General features: G+C 32.9%; 1 protein-coding gene across 5 annotated transcripts in view; it reads right to left on the bottom strand.

Moving 5' to 3' along the window:
• Positions 1–23335, bottom strand: part of LOC148621071 (uncharacterized) — a 24518-nt gene extending 1183 nt beyond the window's left edge. The window contains exons 1-22 of one of the 5 annotated variants that reach the window (XR_015921080.1): positions 23226–23335; positions 22821–22905; positions 20141–20207; positions 17099–18214; positions 16497–16562; positions 15844–15966; positions 14331–14453; positions 13633–13707; positions 11908–12035; positions 11525–11620; positions 11003–11092; positions 9795–9911; positions 9447–9516; positions 8960–9160; positions 8335–8550; positions 7918–8064; positions 7564–7625; positions 3742–3803; positions 2701–2810; positions 2141–2285; positions 1706–1779; positions 84–216 (exon numbers count right to left, since the gene is read on the bottom strand). Coding sequence is in view for 3 of the 5 variants with exons in the window: in XM_088575078.1 (XP_088431204.1) it covers positions 983–1032; positions 1706–1779; positions 2141–2285; positions 2701–2810; positions 3742–3803; positions 7564–7625; positions 7918–8064; positions 8335–8550; positions 8960–9160; positions 9447–9516; positions 9795–9911; positions 11003–11092; positions 11525–11620; positions 11908–12035; positions 13633–13707; positions 14331–14453; positions 15844–15966; positions 16497–16562; positions 17099–18214; positions 20141–20174 (3105 nt within the window). In the remaining 2 variants the exon portion in view is untranslated. Of the gene's footprint in view, positions 1–32; positions 217–277; positions 1033–1498; positions 1780–2140; positions 2286–2700; positions 2811–3245; positions 3344–3741; positions 3804–7563; positions 7626–7917; positions 8065–8334; positions 8551–8959; positions 9161–9446; positions 9517–9794; positions 9912–11002; positions 11093–11524; positions 11621–11907; positions 12036–13632; positions 13708–14330; positions 14454–15843; positions 15967–16496; positions 16563–17098; positions 18215–20140; positions 20208–22820; positions 22906–23225 lie in introns of those variants that run through there. The other 4 variants (XM_088575081.1, XR_015921079.1, XM_088575078.1 and 1 more) reach the window with 4 other exon arrangements.

Here is a 23335-nt window from a genome sequence, read left to right as displayed (position 1 = left end):
AATAAAATATTGATAAATGTATGTTCCACCTGTTTATTTTTTGTAAACGATCACATTTTTTTCTTCTGCAGGTACATACATACCCAAATATCAAGATGTTGTAATAAATACGTTATTTACGAAAGCAGAGGTATCTTTTCATTGCCTTTCAATTGTTAATGATCAACTGCAATTTCTGTCATCGTTTCATTCTTCTTTTTTTGCATCGTTCTCATTCTACATTTGAAAAAAAAATGAATTCTAATCCTTGTAGTCTCCTCAAATTAATGCGAGTAAATAAAACATATTGGAACGCTGTTTTTATTTGCAAAAATAATATTTGGCTTAACAACTAAGTCATTTCTTAAACTTTTCCATATACAGAATTGTCTGCTACCTGGTTGCAATATGACTGTCACGATTGTAGAAATCCCACACACGTTACTACTGTGTGTAGATATGGCAAAAAAATCATAATATCTTGTTCTGAAAGGTTTTATTTTATATACAAACACCTAGAAACAAGGTAAAAATTAAAAAAACCAATAGTAAAACAATTTCATGTATGAATATGTACAATGAAAAAACATATAAATGTTAACGGTCACCAAGCCTTCCCAATGTAACTGCTACCTTAAATTATTCAATTCACTACATATTTTGATACATAAAAAATTGTATTTTTATGGTATTCATTATAATAGATGTTCGTTATTAATGTAACGATCTTTTTTTGTTTTTCTTTCATTCATTCTACCAATCCTGTTGTGTTGTTGTTTTTCTTCTAGATGCCATGTTCGTCTAATTTAGGAAAAATAATCATCATCTTACGTTTTGCAAATTGAAAACTATAAGTAATTAAATTGCATTCAAATTGAAGGCATGTTGTGTTCACATTTAATGTATTAAACACATATATGTAGATGACAAAAAATGAAGACAATCTTCTCACCGCTACAGTGCAATGATGTACAAATGGTCATTTTAGACACAAGATATCATTTTACACAGAAAACATATCCTGGAGTTCCTTCAGTCTATCAGCGTCAGCTTCTGCAAAGGGGCAACAGAATTGTAATGTAATTACCATGAGTTGCATTCAAGTCCGATAATATTTCCAGAAATTCATAAAAGGATGGTTCAGACTCAGAATTTTATGAGATGGGAGATTCAAGCTACCAATGTCTCATTTGTGCCGATATACAAAATTTAAAAAAAAATCAAAAAAGGTGGAATATACACCCTCTGAAACTTCTGCCTGGATCCACCTCTGTAATTCATAAAAACCTTGGATTTTGGCTTTTGATAGTTGATAAATGTTAAGTTCATTAGCACTATTTAACCGAAAATAATCGTAACAACTCGCAAAACATGCGCAAAAACTATAATCAAATTAATTTTTGAATTATGCGAGTGTTAATCGAATCTATGCTTGTATTTTCACATTTACGAAATGAAACTGCTTAATGTCTCGGCAGTAACCCCGATTGATAAAATTTGTTAATTATTTGTAAATTACCATACAACATTGGTTTCAATGGACCAATTCAGAAATTCAACTTTCGCTGTCGTAAACAACATTGCGCCGTCACCGCGTCTTCGTAAAATATGTTTTGACCAATGAGGAACGGCATGAACAATGGCAATCCCAGAATGCAACACAGTTTCTGAATCGGTCCATTGCAAGATGACGTGAACAAATTGGAATATAGGCATCACACGTTACCTATTCTTCTGACTTGTCTTACACCCTTTTTGTCAATTCTTCTTTGTTCCATTTTCGCAAAAACAACTCTTTCGCTAAAAGGAAAAAGATAATCCAGCTAGCAACTTCATTCAACTTTCACGTTAAAAGAAAAACAAAGTCTCCCAGGAAACTTCTCTTTGAAATGGTAAGCTATAAATGCTATCCGCAAATGATTTCCTTTTGCATATAAATTCTTTTTACACAAGTTGGAACTTATCAACTTATCAATACATACTTTTCTTTCTTTTATGAATATGCATATTTATCTTAACATAGAGCAGCCTATCCAATTCCAAACAACAACAAAAAACAAAACAAATAAACAAAACAAAGCAAAAAATATTTACACCTACATAAACCAGAAAACAGACTATTTAAGACAAAACTTATTAATCAAAATAATTTATATCTTACTTGTGGTGTTCAAATTCTATAACGACTGTCCCTTTTCCATCCCGTTTAATATAGGTTTGCTCCAACTTTTGCTGAATATCTGTGTTGTATGTTTGCCAAGACCCGTCCTCAGCCTGGTACTGCCATACATTACATACATGTGACTCTGTCAATATTAATGCAAATATTCATTATTGTAATATGTGTGTTGTAATATATACGGTAAGCACTGTACACCTCTGGGTAAATCGAATATTTCATGTTCGTGGTTGTGTGTGTCTATTTCCCCAGTCTAGTCGTTGTCCTTGGAATATATTCTTGATTACCGCTTGAATCCCTCGATTAACCTAACAAAAAGCTGACTTTTAATCTGATCTTAAGCTCTTTTTCTGTAACCAGAAAAATTGTTTCTCTTCCTCAGAAGAAAAATATGCTAATGCTGTAAATTTATGTGACATTTAATTTATTGCCAATTTCCTCTATTTTCATCTTTATTTGTTGGTTCCTCGTCTTCGATTTCGAATATCTTATTTTGATTCATGCCAGATAAACAAACTGTCTTGACATTAATTTTGTGTTACCTTTCACCTGCGACTTTTTAGGTTTTTCAGATGCCAGATCAGACCAATCGTCGTCAGGTTTTACTGCAGAGGATTCTTGATTTTTCCCGGATGATTGTTCCATTTCTTCTCTTAAAAGTCGTAAATACGTATTGAATTGATATAACACGGGTCCATCAGCAAAATATAATAAGGAAATTATGTGCAATTCTAAGCATGGAAAAATTTCCTATACATTAAATTGTATTTATTTGAAAACAATTAATATGCACAGGGAAATAAAAACATATGAAAAGAAAAGCTTTTATGGACAAAAAAAAATATAAAAATATCATAATCAGAACACCATACTATTTTCACATACAAGTATACAGTACTATGGAAAATATATAATTACCAAATGAAATTAATTCATTTGCTTGCAAAGATTAATTTGTAAGTAACATATGTTTTTCAATAGTTTTTCACGGTGGTCCAAAGCATAAGGAAACATGTTTCTCGGGTGTTTTCCCAACCGTATGAAAAATATGAGATGTATTTATTTCCTGTGTATCTTTTGTAAATACCGTTGAGCCTTTCCTTGGCACGTTTAAGAAAGTTCGCAGGTCTATGTTAGAATATCAAGTATTTCAAAGGGTTGTAATATCTTCTTATATCTTTCATGCTAGAACACCAAAAGAAAAAAATAGACTGGTCAGTGAGCTTGTTTTCGAGATATTCAATTTTGGCCGTATTTCTCTAGATTTTCCATAGGTTTTGTCTTTGTAGGTTTTATCCATTAAAACACTGATGAAACAACAAGGATTTCATGGACACTTCCAAAAATACATTTTAAGGTTTGATTAATGAAATTATTAAAAGAAAAGTGGGGGTCATTGGACAAAAAGAATTAATGTTATGAAATGAATAAAACCAGAGGATTTAAAAAATCTGACAAAAATGGCTAAACACGACAAGTAAACATCCTTAATAAATAAAATGAGGGAAAATATCCTGCAAAAATATTTTCTAAAGAATTCTATTGAGTATATTTCATTAAAGGTTAAATCAACATGAAATTACCCTTCCTGTTCTTTTTTCCTCCTCTCTTTTTCTTTTTCTTTTTCAATTTTGATCTTCAGTTTCTGTAAACAACGATCAATAATAAAAAAAAAAAAAAAACTAGTTGATTTTTTTTCATATATATATTTCACAGCATGGTAACACCTGCTTCCACATGCCCAAGAGAACAATTTTCATCAAAATTTCATGGTTTAATTAAAAACAAAAACTGACAGAAGGTGGTGAAAGAGTCCTAAATGAGATTAAAATCCATACCACTGAGAAAGCATTAAAAATTGAAATAGAAACAATGGCCACAAAACTTCTTCATTAGATTCTACATCTTTTATGATCAAATTAATTTGGACCAAAATCTGAAAAAGAGGGTGAACAATAAGAATATACAACGAAAATTTACGTTTCCACGAAACCTGCTGAAGTCGCCTTTCGTTATCCAGTCTACGTTTGTGACACAAATTGTCAATTTAATTGCATATTATTCATCGGGACGGCCTAGAGAACGTAGATATCAATTTTCATCAGATTCGGACAAATTTCAATTTTTTACCGCGGTGGCGGTCATTTTTAAAATGGCGGCCCAAACGTAGCTCATAATGTAAATTTAGCCACCACAGATTATTTATCGGGGACAGCTTAATGAACCTAGATATAAATTTTCATAAAAATTGGACAACTTTGATTTTTGACCGCGGTGGTAGACATTTTGAACATTGCGACCGATAAGTAGTCCAAATTGCCAATTGAGCCGCAAATTATTAACCGGAACAGGTTAATGAATCTAGATATCAGTTTTCATCGAAATCGAACAATTCTGAAAATGGCAGCCGAGATGCTCGCAATTATTTTGGATTTTGTTTTGACCATGAAGTTCAATATACATACCATGTTTGGTCAAATTCTGATCAGACGTGTTTGAGATATATGAGTTTCAAATTTCCAATGTAAAAATGGGTACTTTCAGTCCTGATGCCATTTTGAAAAAATGGCGGCAACTGGATTTTTGTTCAGAGTTCTGCATTTTTCCGAGAGTAGTTCTTACTTTCTGTGAAGGTTCATTTCAATCAGAAGAGCCGTTTTCGAGAAAACGTGCGGACACTTCAATGAATTTTGAAGAGAATCATAATAATGATAATAATAAGAAACACTGTAAAAACAAGTCTCCGCCATATACTTTGATTTTTCAAAAGCTTTTGATAAGGTTTGGCACAGAGGACTCATATACAAAATGAAATCCTATGGTATTGATGGAAGCTTACTTACTTGGTTTAAACACTATCTATATACAAGAAAACAAAGAGTGGCATTAAATGAATCATCATCATCCATTTGCAACGAAATCTTGCATGAACAAAGAAGAAAACGGCGATTACAAATGTTTCATAATATTCAGCATAACAATGCCCCTGATATCTTACCAAACTGGGCCCTTCCATCTAAAGCACTAGTCAATATCCCTTAAGCTTACGGAACGGTGACGACATCATTGTTCCGTTTTGTAGTTTTTCATTGACCTCAGACTCATTCATCCCTTCCACAATTTGCGAGTGGAACAAACTTGATTTAACAATTATACATGTAGATTCAATATCAAAATTTAAAATGGAATTACAAAACATGGATTGTAATATTAAAATCAGACCACCCAAAACCTTCTATTATGCTCCAAGGAAACTGAATATATTTTTTACCCAACTGCGATGTTCCGCGTCATTTCTAAAGTATGATCTTTTCAGATGTCACATTATTTCTGATCCATTTTGTCGTTGTGGATCAGCAATGGAAAAAGTTCTCCACTTTATTTTGAGCAAAGACGAATTTTGATGAATAAAATCAACGGCGTCAAGAAGGACAGGAAATGGATGTATGACTACTCATTTGTAAAAGTTCTGAATTGTTTCAACTTTATTAAAGGATCTGACAGATTTCTACTATTTGAAGTGTTCTCGATTCCTCTTTTTTTTTACCTTCCTACATATCATACTTCCCCTTTTCTTAAATCTTTATCTTTGTTTTGTATATTTTTGGCCTAACATGCACATACTATAATATCGAATAATGTATATTATGAAAGAGTAATCAAAGGAACCAAGGTATTAGCGGTAATCACAAAAATGTAATCCAGGGACAAAGACCAGACATGGAAAACAGACATACACAACAAAGAACATAAAGTAACTAAAATCATACATACAAAGTAACAAAAGTAAATGAGCAACTCGGACTCCACTAAAAACTGGGAGCTTGGACCAGGTGCACCGGGTAAGCGTCCTCTGCTTTTCTAGAAACACCCGCCGAGTTGCTCATAAAATGAAATCATGCTCCACCTACCAGTTGTCAATTGTATCTGGAGAGGACTTCATAAGTGGGATTTCACTTGTGTCCAATTCTACTGCTCTATTTGCAATAAAATATGTTTAAACTAAACTTCTTGGTCGGCGACTTAATAAAGATTATGTTTCAGAAGAGATGGTTACATCAAATCAGGGAATTACAAAGTCAAAATGTAGATGATGTGATACCTTACAAAAAACTTCAGATACAAATTTTATATGACAAGTGCACATAATACTATTTTAAGACTATGTGAAAACAGAACTTAATTCCTTTCACTGGTGTAGGAGAAGTTGCGGATAGAAGTAGGTACCACGTGCTCCCTTATTCTTAAATGAGGAAGTCCATGTTTTGCTTTGTTAAACCACCAAAGTGATCATAAGAAATGCACAATGAGAATATGTAAAAAAAGATTCTGTAAAAGTTTCATGAAATTCAATTCCATGCAGTGGTGACGGAAGAAAAGGGAGGAGGGACGGATAACTCTATCACTACATACAGTTATCTTTCTTAAAAACTGCAGACATCTAGTTTTAAGTAGACTGTGATTGGAAATACTACTCTACTTTTTGATAACTCGTACGAAGTTAGCTTAGTTTACTGGAAGAAAAGTAGGTGGTATAACCGTATCATATCAGAAGAAATACAAACAACTCATATCTAAAAACAAAACAACAACAAAAACAATAAAGACAGAGTGTTGAAAGAGTATAAAAAGAAAATGAGTAAATCTGTTTATATGTTAATATATGATTACACGTTTTAAAATGAATGTATGTATGTATGTATTTAGTTGACTTCTTTTCTCATTTCTTTGAGAATGCGTTAAATTCTTTTAACTCTTTAAGAATGTGGGTAAGGAACCAACCAGCTACGTTAATTACGTATCCATCACTGCGTAGACATGCATGAAAATCGTTTCCATCTTGTGTACATTTGGTTTTGACAGAAGTTACATTCATTTTGTATATCCAATATAAACGACTTCATGCCTGAAATTCCCTTGAACAATCATATTAACGTTTTCACTAATACGAATTATATGTTTTTACATATTGTAAGAGTAATCAAGGGAAACACAATTCTAGCGAAATCAAAAGAATGTAATCCAGAGACAAAGACCTGACTGGGGAAAGGGACACACACAAAACATAACATAAAATAACCAAAATGATACGTACAAAGCACCAAAAGGAAATGTGCAACTCGGACTCCACTAAAAATGGAAGCATGGACCATGTGCACCAGTCGTCTTTTTTTCTAGAATCACTCATAAAAAGTCAAGACCAGGGTAGACGAAAGAGAAAAGGATAATGACACGTTGAACAAATTGGTTTTTAAGGTGTAGATGGATACACCGTAACGATCCACGAGTTCATGATGACGACCATAAAACTTCTATAGTTATGACTATATATTGTCATATCTTGTTGCAACATAAATCTGTTCCATAAGCCTTATTGTTAGAAGTCTAGCACAGTACAAACTTACAGCAAGTTCTTCCTTTTCTCTGTTAAGTTCTTGTAGCCATACAGGTTCCACAATTTTTCTCTCTATATGAATTAAAATTTGGTAAAGACAATATTTGTATAGACTTTGATAAAAGTGTATGCGTTTTTTTTTTAAAAGAAAAATAGGAGGCTTACAATTGAATACTTACAAATGTTCTTTTTGCAAAAGTATACCCTCTTATACACATGATTGCGTGAGTGAGAGTAAGTTAAACAACATCTAAATGGCCCTCTCGTTTACTTATTTTATGTGCCAAGAATGATAAAAATCACAACAACTAATACAACAAAATGTTTTCGTTACTTTTTCCAAACATAGTATAAGGAACTTTACCTTTCCCTTCAGGCCAGACTACAAACTCCATCCCACCTTTTGCAGGCATTACATCAAACTCATAATCCACACCAAATCTGTAGTCCTCTTCTTTCTGTGCTTCATTTGGTGCTGCTGGGTTTTTATCCCATCTTACTTTTACCCAACCTGTGGTATATGCAGCGTTTTTTTAAACAAATCAGACATTTATGTTTTTGAATACACCGAATAATATAATGATTCCCGACTTAAACCTTAAGTGATTTTTATTACGCTTACGTATACAAAGCATACCAATGTCTCCACAACTAGTAAAACCAATAAGCAAAAGTACTTAAAGCTTTAAAATTAAACTAAAATCGTAATATTCCACTTACGAATTGAGCAATTTAGTTACAGGGAATATGTTAAAAGTGAAAAAAAAAACAACATTTATACCAATATCCTCCTGATCGATGCCGATCACAGTGCCCTCTACATTATCTGGAATGTCATTTTTCTGCCACATCCAATCTGGACCTTTAATTACTCTATCTCCGATGTTAGGCATGATTGGTAAATTGTCAGTTTTTGGTGGACCACCGCCGTAGTATTCTAAAAGTTCTTCAATCTTCTGCTTAGTTAATGGATCGTTTTCTGCGTCTTCTTCGTCACCTAGAGAATATTTCATGTAAGATATGGAATAGTTAAACTTTTCATGGAGGAAGATGTATTTTTTTATTTTACTATTGGCAACTTATATGTTTTGTGTGTTTGCTGAAAAGGAGGGAAAGGAAAAGAAAAGACTGAAGACGACAAAATGCGCATAATTTGAAAGCCTAATCTTACTGTAGGTCCCAAAACCGAGGTTAAAAGTTTTTAGATTAAAAATTTCTTAGAATTTTCTTATAATAGAGAGAACTCAAATCCTGCACAGAGACGCCTGTTTGAAAAGAGAAAAAAACTACGAAATAAATACTTTCTATAATTCACATCAACACAAAAACGTATTGTTATTTATCTTTTATATCCATATATACACACTTATTTGACACATAATGCAGGACTACCTAGTATTACATACCAAGAAGACCGGGTAACCTAAACAATAAATCAGTTTCTTCGTCATCTTCTTCATCACTATCATCACTTTCAATGCCAAGTAATTCTTCCAGACTCTTTCTTCCAGGTTTTTCCGGTTTTTTTCTTTCCTCTTCTGGCATAGGTGGTGGTTCTTCACCTCTAGAAATAGCATCTGCTCGGTCTATTTGAGCTTGCAGCCTCTCTGAAAGTGTGCCTTAGGTCGTAATTTCCTCCCAAAATATAGCCTTATAGGCTTGTCCAAAAAGTAGATATTGATCATTTCTTTAATTGTGAGATTTTCTTTTTATATTGAATTTAGAAAACTGATAAAACTAGTGCTATAGAAATTACATTGTCAAAAATTTTTACTGTACTTACCTATATACTATCCAATTAGGTATCGAATAAATCGGAAATATATCCTAATACTGTCATTCAATTAACAGTTTTTTATTTTGTTTTTTTATTTCGATATTACTGAAACTCACTTTCTCTTTTCTGTCTCTTTGACAGAGGTGGTCGCTTCACATCTTCCTTCAACCTTTTGATCACAAAGTCCTATAGTTAGATTTAAAGTCCGATTTAAGTAAAAGCGAAAACAACTACATAAGCAGTAAGTTTGATAACGTACGAAAATGGAAGTAATGGCGTATTGTGCCTCAATGCCTATATGACAAATTTCAAAAGGCACTACATGCCAATGGCTGTTAAGAGAAATGTGGATTATCGATAATTTTTTTTAATTCATAGTTCATCTAATTAATTCATATGTCAGACGTAATAATCTTTTGATAACAAAACAACAACGTTAAGAAGAAAAATTCGAAGAAACATACAATGTCATCTTCATTGACATCAGAATACATAACGTTGGCTTTCTGTTGAACATACTCTTCATTTACATCTTCGGTTAAACCAGTTGCAACTCTTGTTTTACATTCTGCCACAATTCTCTACAAGGTAATGATCATGGTTTGATAAAACAGTGAGATATAACTTATCAATCTAAGTTTAAATGTTATAACTTTTAATAACCGAAGAAAATGAGCAGCTCCGACTACAATAAGCACCGTCAGCGGGTTTGTCATTATCTTTTCTTCTAAAACATTTTGGCCTCACATTTTCACCCATTCCAGTCCCTTTTCATGTTTTGCTCATTTTTTATAACGGCGCACTGCGGAAATCCAAAAGTATGTTTAAGGTAGATTATACCTATTACGTGGAGCATTTATCTGTCATCTTGCAAATTCATACGGACATGTGTATTTTTAATTAACTACTAGTGTTTAAATGATATTATTATATAAGACAGAAGTGATTTACCGATTGTTCCCAGTGATTTTTTTTTCGATAATTCACACTGTGAAATAAATTCGGTAATTTCACTCTCGCGCTATCTCCCGCCAAAACGTCACAACACGAATATCAATCCGCCGTTCACAAAACATTTTTAATTTGTGTTGAAAATAACAATGAATAATGGAGGAAATCTATATAATAAAAAGGATAATCAATTGGTTATCACGAATAACCAAAATAAGATCACTCGTGCCAAGAACGCATTAAGATTTAAGTCGTTCGCGGAACAAGTTCCGCACACTCGTTAAATCTATGCGTTCCTTGGCACTCGTGATCACATTTTGGTTATTCACTCTTTCCAATTAATTATCCTATTATTAAAAATACTTCTGAACTTTAGCAGTCACACTAGAACTAGTTATAGATAAATCGAGTACAGCGACCTTTTCGAAAGATATTTGACATTACATTGTGCAATAGGGAAATCACTAAATCGGCTTATTTTTTTTTCATTAAATTTCCATACGATAATTAAAACATAATGAATTTGAGGGAACAAACATTTTTTGATTATAGAAATAAAAATTGGCACATTTAACTCCGATTTAAAGGGATTATGATTTATCTATGGAGTAAATTATGTCTACTGTGCGTTGTGTTTTTAATTTTTTTAAGCAAAAGGTTTGTAACTTATAATAACAATTATCAGTAAAATCTAAAAAAAAAAAAAAAAAATCCTGCATACCTCACATATATAGTTCCTGCATAGCCATTCTGCATCTTCTGGTAAAACTTTCTCTCCATAGCCGTCGTGTGATATTCTGTTACTAAACCACTAGAAGAAAATGTGTTAACTTCATTTATTGAGTCATAAAAAGTTAAGCACTGTAATCAAATTTACTACTGATATATTTTAGCACTAACTTAGGAGTCCTCTTAGAATATGAATTTTAAACATTCTAATCATCCACAAAGTAATTATATTAAATGAAAAATTTATTGATATTTTGTGTAACAGATATTGAATTCAGCATGTTAGTCGGTTAATTTCAATCAATTTAATTTTTTTTGGGCGTTACGATATTAGCATACCAGTTTTTAAATGTAACATCATTTTTAGTTTTTTGCTTATTTATCTTTTGTTAATTTCTTGAGTATTTCCTTAGCCTCAAGACATTTGAAAAAGACATAATACTATATATGTGTATTGGGAAAAACAAGCAAAAAAAAAACCATAATTTTCTTTTATTCATGAAGTTATTCTTACCTCCCTGGCATTTTCACCACCACATGGTACAGCAAACATTCTGACATGCTTGTCATGTATAAGATCCTGCGTGTTCTCGAAGAAATTTTCGTCACACTTTAATTAAAAAAGACAAACTAACAAAGTAAACAACTAAGTAAATTCAGGGATTGAAATGATCTTGATTACTGAATTATATCATTATCACGTTACTATAATTAAGATTTACTAATCACAAGTTGAAGCTTATGCTAGTGCAGTTTTCATTTCAGACAGGTTTGTTTCATCGCAAAAGATAAATACAAAAATCAAATTAAAACATTCATGATGGTAGTGTAACATTATACTGGTGCAAATACTGCAAAATATGGCATTTTATAAAAGAATGCAATGAGTAATCTTACGCTGACTTGGACTCTATCTCTAACATATTCTTCCTGTGTAGGGTCGAATCCAGGCGGTGTTATATTGAAATCAGAAAAGATGACGGTTCTAGTCATGATAGTGTGATCGTTCAGCTGACAAACCCTGGCTGAAATGGCATCACAAAATTGTACCAAAAGATGAATTATTTGACAATTGGTATTCATGTATTACCCGAAGATGTTATTTTTCTGGCAAATACTGGCATATGTTTCATAATTTCAGATGTAACTCGCTCTCTGATTGGATTAAACATTTTGTCCATCATCTCATTATTTGGTTTTAGATGTAACAAGCTTTCCGATAAGATAAAGAGTAATCAAGGGAACCAAGATTCTAGCGGAATTCAGAAGAATACAACCCAGGGACAAAGACATGGACAACAGATACACACAACAAAGAACATAATACAACCAAAATAATACATACAAAGTAACAACAGTAAATGGGCAACTCGGACTCCACTAAAACCTAAGCATGGACCAGGTGCATCGATAGGGAAAGCATCTTTTGCTTTTCTAGAAACATCCGCCAGATTCTCGTAAAAAGTCAAGTCCAGGGTAGATGGAAGAGGAAAAAACTGTGACACGTTGAAAAAACAGTTTTCTTGGAGCAGATGGATACACCGTAACGATCCATGAATTCATGATGAAGACCATAAAACTTTTGTAGTGATTATGTCAATCTTTTAATGTTAGCCAAATTAATTGCATCTATACCTTTGTATATATGCAATAAAACATATTGTCAATCATCTCATAAACCAAATTTTGTTAGGCGACTGTGACGTAATCAACCTTTTTATGCTAAAATTGAATTATAAGGAATGACTGTTATATTTTCTCAGTCTATTTGAAATAACCTCTTATTTAAAAAAAGGTCGCAAAAAGTATGACATTTTCTTAAAATATCAAAACAAACAAGAATGTTATAAACGTTTAGAAATTAGGTCTTTAAATGTATTTAAATACATGAATAAACGTTAAGATTCTTGACATGCGTATCTGAATGTGAAAGTGCTTACTTGTGTTCTTCCGATGTCTTTTTTATGACTTTAATGATTGTACACAATAAATTGAAAATTACATTCATCCCAGTGACAAAATTTATTTAAAAATGAAGGGTAATAACATTATTACCAAATTAATAAACTCTAGACAAAAGTCAATAGAAAGAGTCAAAAATGAAAGTCCGTACAATAAATGGCCATAAAAGGAAAAAGAAACAACAGAAAGTTGTAAACTACCCCAACGGTCCTGACTTGTTACAGACATTTTGATAAAATGATGGGTTAAACCAGGCTTTATAGCGCGCCAAACCTACTGCTTACATCACGGTTAATTATTTCCGGTATATTACAATACAAACAAGCAGCAATACATTGCCACTGGAAAATTCAGTAGACAAAACAATACAGAAGATATGAACAATAGATAAGGGAACATTTAAGGAACTAAATACAATTTAAAATCGAAGTTGATTATTTTGAAGCTTATTTATATATTAGTTGTCGATAAACTGGTCAATATCGTGATACTTTGACTGCCCACAGGACAGCGGTATTGACTAAGACCGTGATAATAACCGAGCCGTAGGTTAATTAATACCACGTGTACAGATTTTATCCAATTGAAATTACTGATTTTTTACTGATATGAAATAAATGATTATATTGCCTTTCATTGATTCAGTATCTTATGCGTTACCTCGTTCTGCCATCCCTTCTACAACAGCCAAGGTCATTATCAGGGGAGATGCACCATCAACGTCTGGGATATTCTCTGTAAAAAAATATTTGTTCTATGTAATAGATAAAAATATGCCATTTAAATTGTTTTGACATGCAAATATCAAATAAAACTGGATGTTTAATCAAATAATTCGTCTATTCCTGATAGAAAACGCCATTATAAAGATAATATTATCTTGATAGAATAGATGTAACATATCTGTATTAAAACCTTTTACTGCTTCGTTTATTGGAAAAGTTGATTAAAAACACATCTATGTAAGAATCAGTCAGATGATTCTGTGGATCTTTCTATTACTGAAATGCATCCAACACACTTAAAAAGAACCGTTTTTTTTAAATGCCAGTGATATTATTGAAAGGCATGGTAAAGCAAGAAAAAGTGTCACTCGTCATAAAAGAAATCTTTACCAACTTATGTTTACGATATAACGTGTATTGAAAATTTGTCTGAAGTGCATTGAATGCATTAAGCAATGGACATCTTCAGCAGCTTTTAAAAGTATAATTGTTGCTATAGGAACCGCCTGATTTTCACTTTGATATTCATTTTAATATTTATTTATTTTATTGTGATAGACGATCATACCTGATTTTCATTTATATATTATCCAATAAAAGTGACATTAGCGTATGTTTTATTAAATACATTACCTAAGACTTCTGTTATTTTGCTGTAATCATTCGTCAAATGTATAACATCAAATGTATCCCCGTGCCACATTAGAAGACCCAAGTTTTCTTCTAATCCATGGATAGTCTTGATTTCTTCAAGACCTGCAACATTATTTGATATGGATTTTCATATTAGGTAAGTGCAAATGGAAATTGCAATGTAATGGCATTTAAGGAAGTAGACCTAGTGCAAGGGACACAACTCGTACAAATCATTGGAATGTTTGTATTCAGCATTTTACATCAATCTCATGTAAACATCAGAGTAATTTGGACTGATTTCATTCTGTTTCAAATTAAAACAAATTAAGCTTTGGTGAAATGGAATATGATACAAATATATCAGTGATTTCAAGAGATATGTCCCTTACCCAAGGTCTACCTCATTAAAGTTATTTCGAAACCTATGAAAATGTACCATGTACTAAATGAAATAATCAACTTTATTTATTTCTTTTAAATGTTTTTGCGCCGTTTTTATTTTTTGCAGTTTCTCATTACAGGTCTAAAGGCATTGGAATTTTCAGTTTTGCAGTTTTGCAGTACTCACACATATATATTTTTTTAAATAATGAACCTTTTTCCTTCTTTTTACGAAGAAATTATGTAAATGTACTTTTTTCCTTATTCGACATTTGGTACTTTAAAAAATCATGTATCTTACACAAAAAAGAAGAAGAAAGGAACAGAGGCATAATAACCTATTTATTTAAAAGGTCATTCTTTTTTTCTTTTATTTAAAGAACTTCGCTATAAGGACCGTAAGGACATCTTATGAGTCACGTTTTTAAATTGGTTTCATTTGTTTTTTTATTTAAAATGCTTTCGAACATAGTAAAATCAATTCAGAAAAAGTTCTTTCTATGATCATACTTTAATTGTCGAACACGAAAAATGTGTATTAAGATTGTATACTATTCTAATATCATTTTAAACCGTAACCGTTCTATTTCCGACGCAGTCGGTATAGTTTTTGACCTTAAAGACGCTCTTCCATGGAAACGCAAGTCACCTGATCGCAATTCTGTATCCCGATTGGCCAAATACTGATAACTTAGTGGCTGCATCGAAAATTGAAATTGTGTGTCATGTATAATTTCCCGAATGAAATGTAGAAAATTATATGTAAAAAGAACAAATTTTACTGCGTCGGCTATCTTTTTTTTAATTTGTTTAGCAGTCAAAGTGCATTGACCGCAGTGATTTGAAAGAACTTCCAATGTTGACGACGAAAATGTTATATTGTTTAGAATTTGCCAGGATATAAAGCGTATTTTTAATTCTTAGGTACAGTTTAAAGTTCAAAACAATGACATTATTGGATAAAAAATCTCTGGAAAAATTCATTCAGCACGGTACAACCCCGCATTTCCCCAAGGTTTTAAGTTTTGGTTTCGAGTTTTGTCGGTTTAAGTTTTTGTCAAGATTATCGAATTACAGCTACACAAAACAGTGATCTCATAGATAGAAACACATGTTTCAGTACTTTTACCTTTTATAAAATCCAGAATAGCTTGCTTTGCGGTTTCGATAGGTTCACCTCTCATGCTTTCAGATATGTCTAAGACAATGATAGTATTAGGACCATTGCACATGGGGCTTCGGCATGCCTTGGCTGAAATCAATTCAAAGAAAAGATTTTTTAACTCTATAAGTTTGATGGTTGATGAAAAGTATGCAATTATTCAATAAGTTATGGATTCATAATATCAAAAATCGTTATAATTTACTATCAATTTCATATTTTTTGGAAATCGACCACGGAAAATAGAATTTTAGTCGTTTCTAGATCACCTGATCCCAGCCGCTCAATTTCTAAGATATGGTTTTGCTTGCTTTCTTTCATGATTTCTTGTATGGATAATATTGCAATTATTTTTTAAGGGGTGGGATGGGGGTTGTGGATTTACTGACAACTTTCTTTTTCAGCACATTTTAGTAAGCATAGATTTATTATAAAAGGACACATGTGCCGTTGTCAATATAAACATAAACGCGACCATTTGTTTCATGAAAACAGTTTTATCATTCATCTTCACTCTATATACATTTTAGAATTTATTTTACCGGCTCATGCGCGAGAAATAATCTCGTCTAAAAATATAAGCATTATTTATAATGGTCTTGCTGAGAATAAAAAAATACCTTCATTAGTAAACTTCTGCACCAGATGTTTATAGTAACCTTCAAGATCTATTTGCGACCCATGGGCTAAAAAAAAACATTTATGCGATCATGGATTTGAATAGAACTATATAAGCAATTATGGTTTTGTTGTAATGAATAGGAATACGATATTGTTCATGGCAATACTAGAGTTATAACGATAATGGACGTCTTCTTGGTTGTTAGCAAATTATACCGGTCAATTTTTTATTACTGTAACAACTAAAGCAAAACAGCAAGTCGGATTTTTTTGTGATGAATGTCTCGTTTAAATTAATTTCAAAAGAATTTTTTCAAGGTTTCTTCTTCATCTATCCAACCGACGTTTTATATCTCATGTAGTAATTGCACTGAATTAGGGTATAATTTTAAAGAAATGGAGCACTTATTGTGTTAAGTGTTTTCACTCCAAACTGATATTCTGAGGTAAAAAGCGTTTAGTAGTTATTCGCAAACAAACCTCACATTAGTTTGTAAAATGAATCATTCAATCCTAGGAGAAATTATACTAGGTCTAAGAAAACGTATTTTTAACAATCGAAAATAGTAAGTGAAAGCTTATATTTATTTTTAAATCTTACTTCGAACCAAAATTCTCTCTCCAAATCGTCGTCTTTGTGAACCATGAGGCATAATCATTTCCTCGGGCCAACGACTCTCAGCACCTCTACCATGAATTGGTAACTGTATTGGTTGCTTTCGATGAAACTGGAACATACCAGGTCCTGTTGGTTCGTAGGGCAGGGGTGGAGGCGGAGATTGTCGTCTACGTCTTCTAGGAGGAGGTTTTCCAATTTTCTGAGCTAATTCAGTTTTTCCCATGGCTTCTAGTGCAGCTTTCACATCTTCCTCGCTCATACCCTGCTTTTTCAGCTGTTCGATTGTCTGCTTCTCTTCTTGACTGAGATCTTGTTGCTCACTTGGTTTCTGGAAAAGTCCATTAACGCCCAAGTTTCCACTTTCACCACCACCAAGTCCAGGTATTCCCCTACCTTCCGCGCCAAACAGACCCCCCATTCCTGGTACCCCTCCCATACCAGGTATATCACCCATACCAGATATACCACCCATACCAGGTACCCCTCCCATATCAGACATGCCACCCATTCCGGGTATTCCTCCCATCCCGGGGGTTCCTCCCATCCCATGTAAACCACCCAAACCAACAGGTGCACTTCTTCCCTTCATACCTTGCAATGCAGGACCTATTGAAGTGTGATACTGATAAACTAACTCTGGTCCACCCATTGCCAACAATGCAGCCTCTTTGTCACTGACAGATAAATGTTCAAGATTTGAGAACATTTGCACTGTTTCCGGTTCGCTCATTCCTGAACCTCCTTCGTTGGGAATGGATACCGTTCTTGGCTTCCCCCTTTGTCCAGGACTTCCTCCTGTAAACAAACCACCTCCTCCAGGTACTTCTCCCGTTTCTCCTGAAAAGAAATTCCCCCCTCTAGACATTCCACTTTGGCCCGTGTATCCCCCACCACTGGGAAAAGCTCCTCCAGAGAAACTCCTATTGTTTCCGCCCAAACCAGAGGATTCATTTAAATTTCCATCGGTTCTATTTGGACTTGGGTTCAAAAGCCTCTCAAGTTCCTCAGAACTCATCTTGTTGTCTGGTTCTTCACCCATAAAAATTCCACGGAATGCTTCTGAAGGTTCTTCATGTTTCTTGGGTGGCATCATGGATTCTGAAAAGTGTGTGCTTAACTTTGTTAAGTTATTATTACTAACAAAACCATAAAATTTAAGAAATTATTCGTCAAGGGGGTAGATTTGTACTCATTTTAACAAGGGTACGGCATTTATATTCGATTATTTAACGCCGAGCGACAGCGAGGCGTTAAATGAGAATATAAAGGCCAAACCCATGTTAAAATGAGTACAAATCTAACCCCTCCACGGTTTTTCTCTTCTAATATAACAAATACGATAATTTTTGTGACAAAATTTCCCTAGGTGTAGCCTAATTAACGGCTGTTCCGTTTAACCTCCCCGTATGAAAGTTGGATTAAATTTGTATATTCATGTCATCGTATGTGTTAAATGTGTGTATTTATACAATTGATTTCACTATCAGCTGTTTAATTATCGCGTAAACGTTTTTGAATAAATGGTTTGTCTCGAAGCGACAGCGAAAGCGCAGATGCTAAAGGTGGGGTTGCACCGACAAATACTGTTTGACGGTATGAAGACGTCATATTAGAAAAAAAAACGGCTAAATGTTAATTAGCTATGAAAACATACTGTAAAATATTAACAAACATGTACCTCCATAAATTGGCGATTGACGGAAAAAATAACGAGAAGTGTAAGCAGACTTCATTTCATTTACTTTGGGGTCTTTTAGAGCTTGCTTTATGGTTTGGGTTTTGACTATCATTTAGTGTAGTGACTTGTAGGAGTTTAATGTTCGTTACTTGTTTGTTTATTTGGTTTTTTTTTGGTGGATGACTGTCTCTTTGCAATCATACAATATCTCCTATTTTTATATTCAGAAATGAAGAAGCTGCGGTGGCCATGTCTTTATACTCCGATACGTCAAAGATCAGCAAATTATTCTTGTTTATTTTGAGGAGAAGGTCTTAGATATAATCCACGAAGTAGCTTAAGAAAGATCTAAAGGCACAATGCTATTTTTATCCTGATTTCAACTTAAGTAGGAACAACAAAATGATGCTATACAGCAATTGTGTCTTATCGTTATTGATGAATTGAGCTGAATGTTACAGGATGGCAATACCTCACGCGCCCATTTGCACTCGTTAAAAAAGCCCAGTCCCTTTACTCACTATAAATTGGCCTCTCTTGTAAAATCAACGATATTCAAGCCTTTATTTCTACTTATCATTCTACAATGTTTGAAGAAAATCCAACAAAAATGGTAGCTCTATGTAAGGGACGAATTTCAATAAATTATTTTCACTTAAAGTCCCCTGCCCAAATAGGGCTTCTCCAAAGAATGGTCCTCCTCTGATTTTTGTGAAAATCAACTTCATTCATGCTTTTATCTTATTACCTATCGTCATTCACATAGCTTGAAGGAAATCGGTCAAAAATGGATGCACTATCCAGGCGACAAAAGAAAATTTTAATTTATTAATTAGCTAAATTCACTTTCTATGACAGATTTCTTGGAAAGAGAATCTCATCAAAGTTTTTCTAGTCAGTCGACAAAGTTTGAAGTAAATTCGTACAAAAATGTTGGCGCTATCCAACCGACAAAATTCCCCACCTGAAACGGAGGATCCTTTGATGATTTGTGCTCAATCAACACTATCTTAGATTTTATAGACACTAATCAGTCAACAATGTTTTAAAGAAATCGGACACAAAATGAAGGTGCTATCTAGGTGATGATATGCTATAAAGGACAAGCAAAAAGATAAACGTAGAAAAAAACATTATACCTCGCAACTACCACTAGAAATTGCTTTAGTTTGTGTTTCCCTTGATATTAAATTCATTCAAGAAACACCATATTCACACTCGGGGAATGTTAAGGACTACTGTCATTTTAGTGATAAAAATGTTATTTTATACATAGTGCTTAATCTTATGTACTATTTAAACACAGGTAATTTATACACTATTGATAATTTTTATTTATTCCTTACCATTTCCCTTTTTCCTTGTCCGTCTTGTTGCCATTTTCAATTGTTATACTGCAGTAAAACATTAAAACTGAAATCAAAGATTATAATACTACATAACTTGTCTAAACCAAACCTTTTCTGGAATGTAAAAAATTGTTGAGTTTAGACAGGTGTTAAGTTTACAAATTAAGGTTCAAAATACATTTATATTGATAAAAAGGGACTCCATAAAGAGTCTGGTTTCAACTGGTTTTCAGATTTTATAAAAATTTAGAATATTTAGATTATTTTTTTCTTTAATTTTATTTCAACTGACAAAATCTTGCTAGCGCCAATTTTAATGTTTATCTTTCGTAAATCTATATTTTCTATCAAGATATCAACTTATAAATTCAGACTTGCAATAAATTAAGTATTATACTATCTTTTTTCAAGAAATTGCATTAGTCATAATTTGACATGTAAACTGAAATCTGTTCAAACTGATCCATGAATAAAACGAAAACTTGTCTAAACCAGAATTGTTTGAGTCCTTTTGTAGCAGTTGAAATATACTTTAAACCTGGGTAACCGAACGCTTTTCTAAACTGAACAAATTCTACAAAAGGGGTTCGGTTTAAAGAGGTGGACCTGGGGTAAGGGACAGAACTCTTGAAATAAGTGATATGTTTGTATCATATACAATTTCACCAAAGCCTATCAAGCTTTCATTTGAAACAGAATAAAATCAATCAAAGTTATTTTGATGCTTACATGAGATTGATAAAAAAAAAGTCTGCACACAGACGTTTCAATGATTTTTAAGAGTAGTTTCCCTTACCCTAGGTCTACCTCCTTAAACATTTTTACTGCATAATTAAAATGTGTTCTGTCATACGATCCATACAGTGGTTGTTGTCCTAGAAATACTGAGTATATGAAGATTTGTTTTTCTGTCATGTCAACATATTTTTTCTGTTGAGGTTTAGATCAGATTTAGCTGTAAATATCTACAGATCTTATTATCGCTGACATTTTTATTTTTTAAAACATTATTTGTATCTGGTGTGTCTATCTGGAGAACGAGAACCAATTTATTCAAATAGCTATTTATTGTCTTTTTTTTTCTTTCCTCTTTCTTCATCCATGGACGTGACATTGTATGAGCAACTCCGCGGGTGTTTCTAGAAAAGCAGGGGACTTATTCTACGGGTGCACCTGGCCCATGCTCTCATTTTTAGTGTAGTTCGGGTACCTTATTAACTTTTGTGTCTTTGTACATGCTATTTCAGTTATTTCATTATCTTTATTGTGTGTGTCTGCTTTCCCTGTCAAGTTTTTATCCTTGGAAAATATTCTTTTCTTTTGATTTCCGTTCAGAACATTGTTCCCTGGATTACCCTTATGTTAATATGTCATTCTGTAAAAGATATGCATGATTCTTAGAAGAAACCATATAAAATATATACTGGTACATGAAAAATGGTCGTCGTCTGCGTAATTCAAAGTAAAAACTATACAATTTGTTTTTAAAGTTTTTCCTTCATTTTAGTGAGCTTATTTTGAAGCTTCGTTTCATGCATGATTTGCAATTCTTAGAACTTCCCGGTGCTGCATTTGACATCCCATTTCGATATTGCTGGTTTTGAGTACGTCTTGTGTACAATTTAAAAAAAATTAAATCTGTCTACGTATTAGTTTATAATAATTTTGACGCGAAAGCAACATCTGAAGTTCGATATTCACTCTAGACACTGCAGCAAAGTCGGGAAAAGTTGAATGATTTTACGCGATGTTATCCAATTGTCAAATGACGTATAATTTGATTTAGGCCCGAGAATTTCGAAAGGCCTGTCTGCTACAGTTCGTAAGAGAGGAAACGAACATCTGCCGCTGAGTCGAGCATGGTTGATGAGAGATTACTCAAGGAAACCTGTGTAAAGCATACAAAAACTTTCAATGTTGAAATGAGTGATATTTTTGTATTTGATACACAAAGAACAATGATTTCTTTCCTGAAACAAAATATTTGTTGGTGGAAAAAAGAAAAGGGTAGTTGATAGTAGATTTATTTATATTTGAGTAGCCTCTTGTCCCAAAACAAATATAAGTTACGCCAGTTCACTGCGTATGAAACTTAACTACATCTTTTCAGTTTAGATTTCAATTAGATTGCACATTGACTCTATTTGCATACCTCCCTTCAACTACTCATTGATTTTTTTTGAAAAACAACTATTATCTTTCATAAGTTCGGACAAGGTTTTAAAATCTGTCCAACCAAACCCTTAATTTGAAAACATGAAAAGACACTTAATGAGGTAGACCTAGGATAAGGGACATAACTCTTGAAATCTGAGATATGTTTGCATCATATTCAATTTCACCAAAGCCTATCAAGCTTTGTTTGAAACATAATGAAATCAGTCCAAGTCACTTTGACGCTTACATGAGATTGAGGTAAAACTCTGAATACAAACGTTCCAAAGAATCGTAAGAGTTGTTTCCCTCATTCTAGGTCTTCCTCCTTAAATTAACACCAAATGGGGTTCAGGTTAGAAAGGATTCGCAGTATATGAATGTTTTCCTGAACATTCTTTTAATGAATGAAGTTTGACCCAATTTAAGTAAACTTTCATGATAATCGTGACTTAAATTTTCTTAAGTTAGGTAATATAGCTTTTTAAAAATTTCTAACACTTTAGAAAAGAATAATACTTACAAAAACCTTCCCTCCTTTGATAAATTGTGTTTAAACTATCATACTACCGTATACATCTTCCATGAATGTAGTAGTCTAGTCGAAACTGAAAACGAAAGCATTTTAAAGGGAATTTCCGGTTTTTAAATGTACACTTAAAATAGTTTTGCTGTGCATTGTTATAAAAGTTCAATTTGCTTACAAAAACAAGCTTATTACTTCCCAAGAAAAATCGGGATTTGAAAAGAATGAAAATACAATGTATATGAAATATTATTACTGTAAATATATAGAAAACATGTATTTCAAATCAATATTTATTATGACACTACATGTACATGTTTATTATGGTGAAACAATTAGTATACCAACTGTACACATATGTGACAATTATTTCACTTTTTTATATTTGCATTACGTTATAACCTTAATATTTCAGTCCCACATTACGATGAATCTAATACACATATGGATCGTCAAAATATGTCAGAGTATTTCTAGGGGATTTTTAATAACCATCCGCTTTCTATTTTTAG

The sequence above is a fragment of the Perna viridis genome, chromosome 3 (assembly GCF_037379345.1).
Source record: "Perna viridis isolate PV_CMFRI_1.1 ecotype Kerala chromosome 3, ASM3737934v1, whole genome shotgun sequence".
Classification (NCBI taxonomy): Eukaryota; Metazoa; Mollusca; class Bivalvia; order Mytilida; family Mytilidae; genus Perna; species Perna viridis.
Note: the sequence above shows the minus strand (reverse complement) of the source record. Positions and strands in the feature narration are given on the sequence as shown.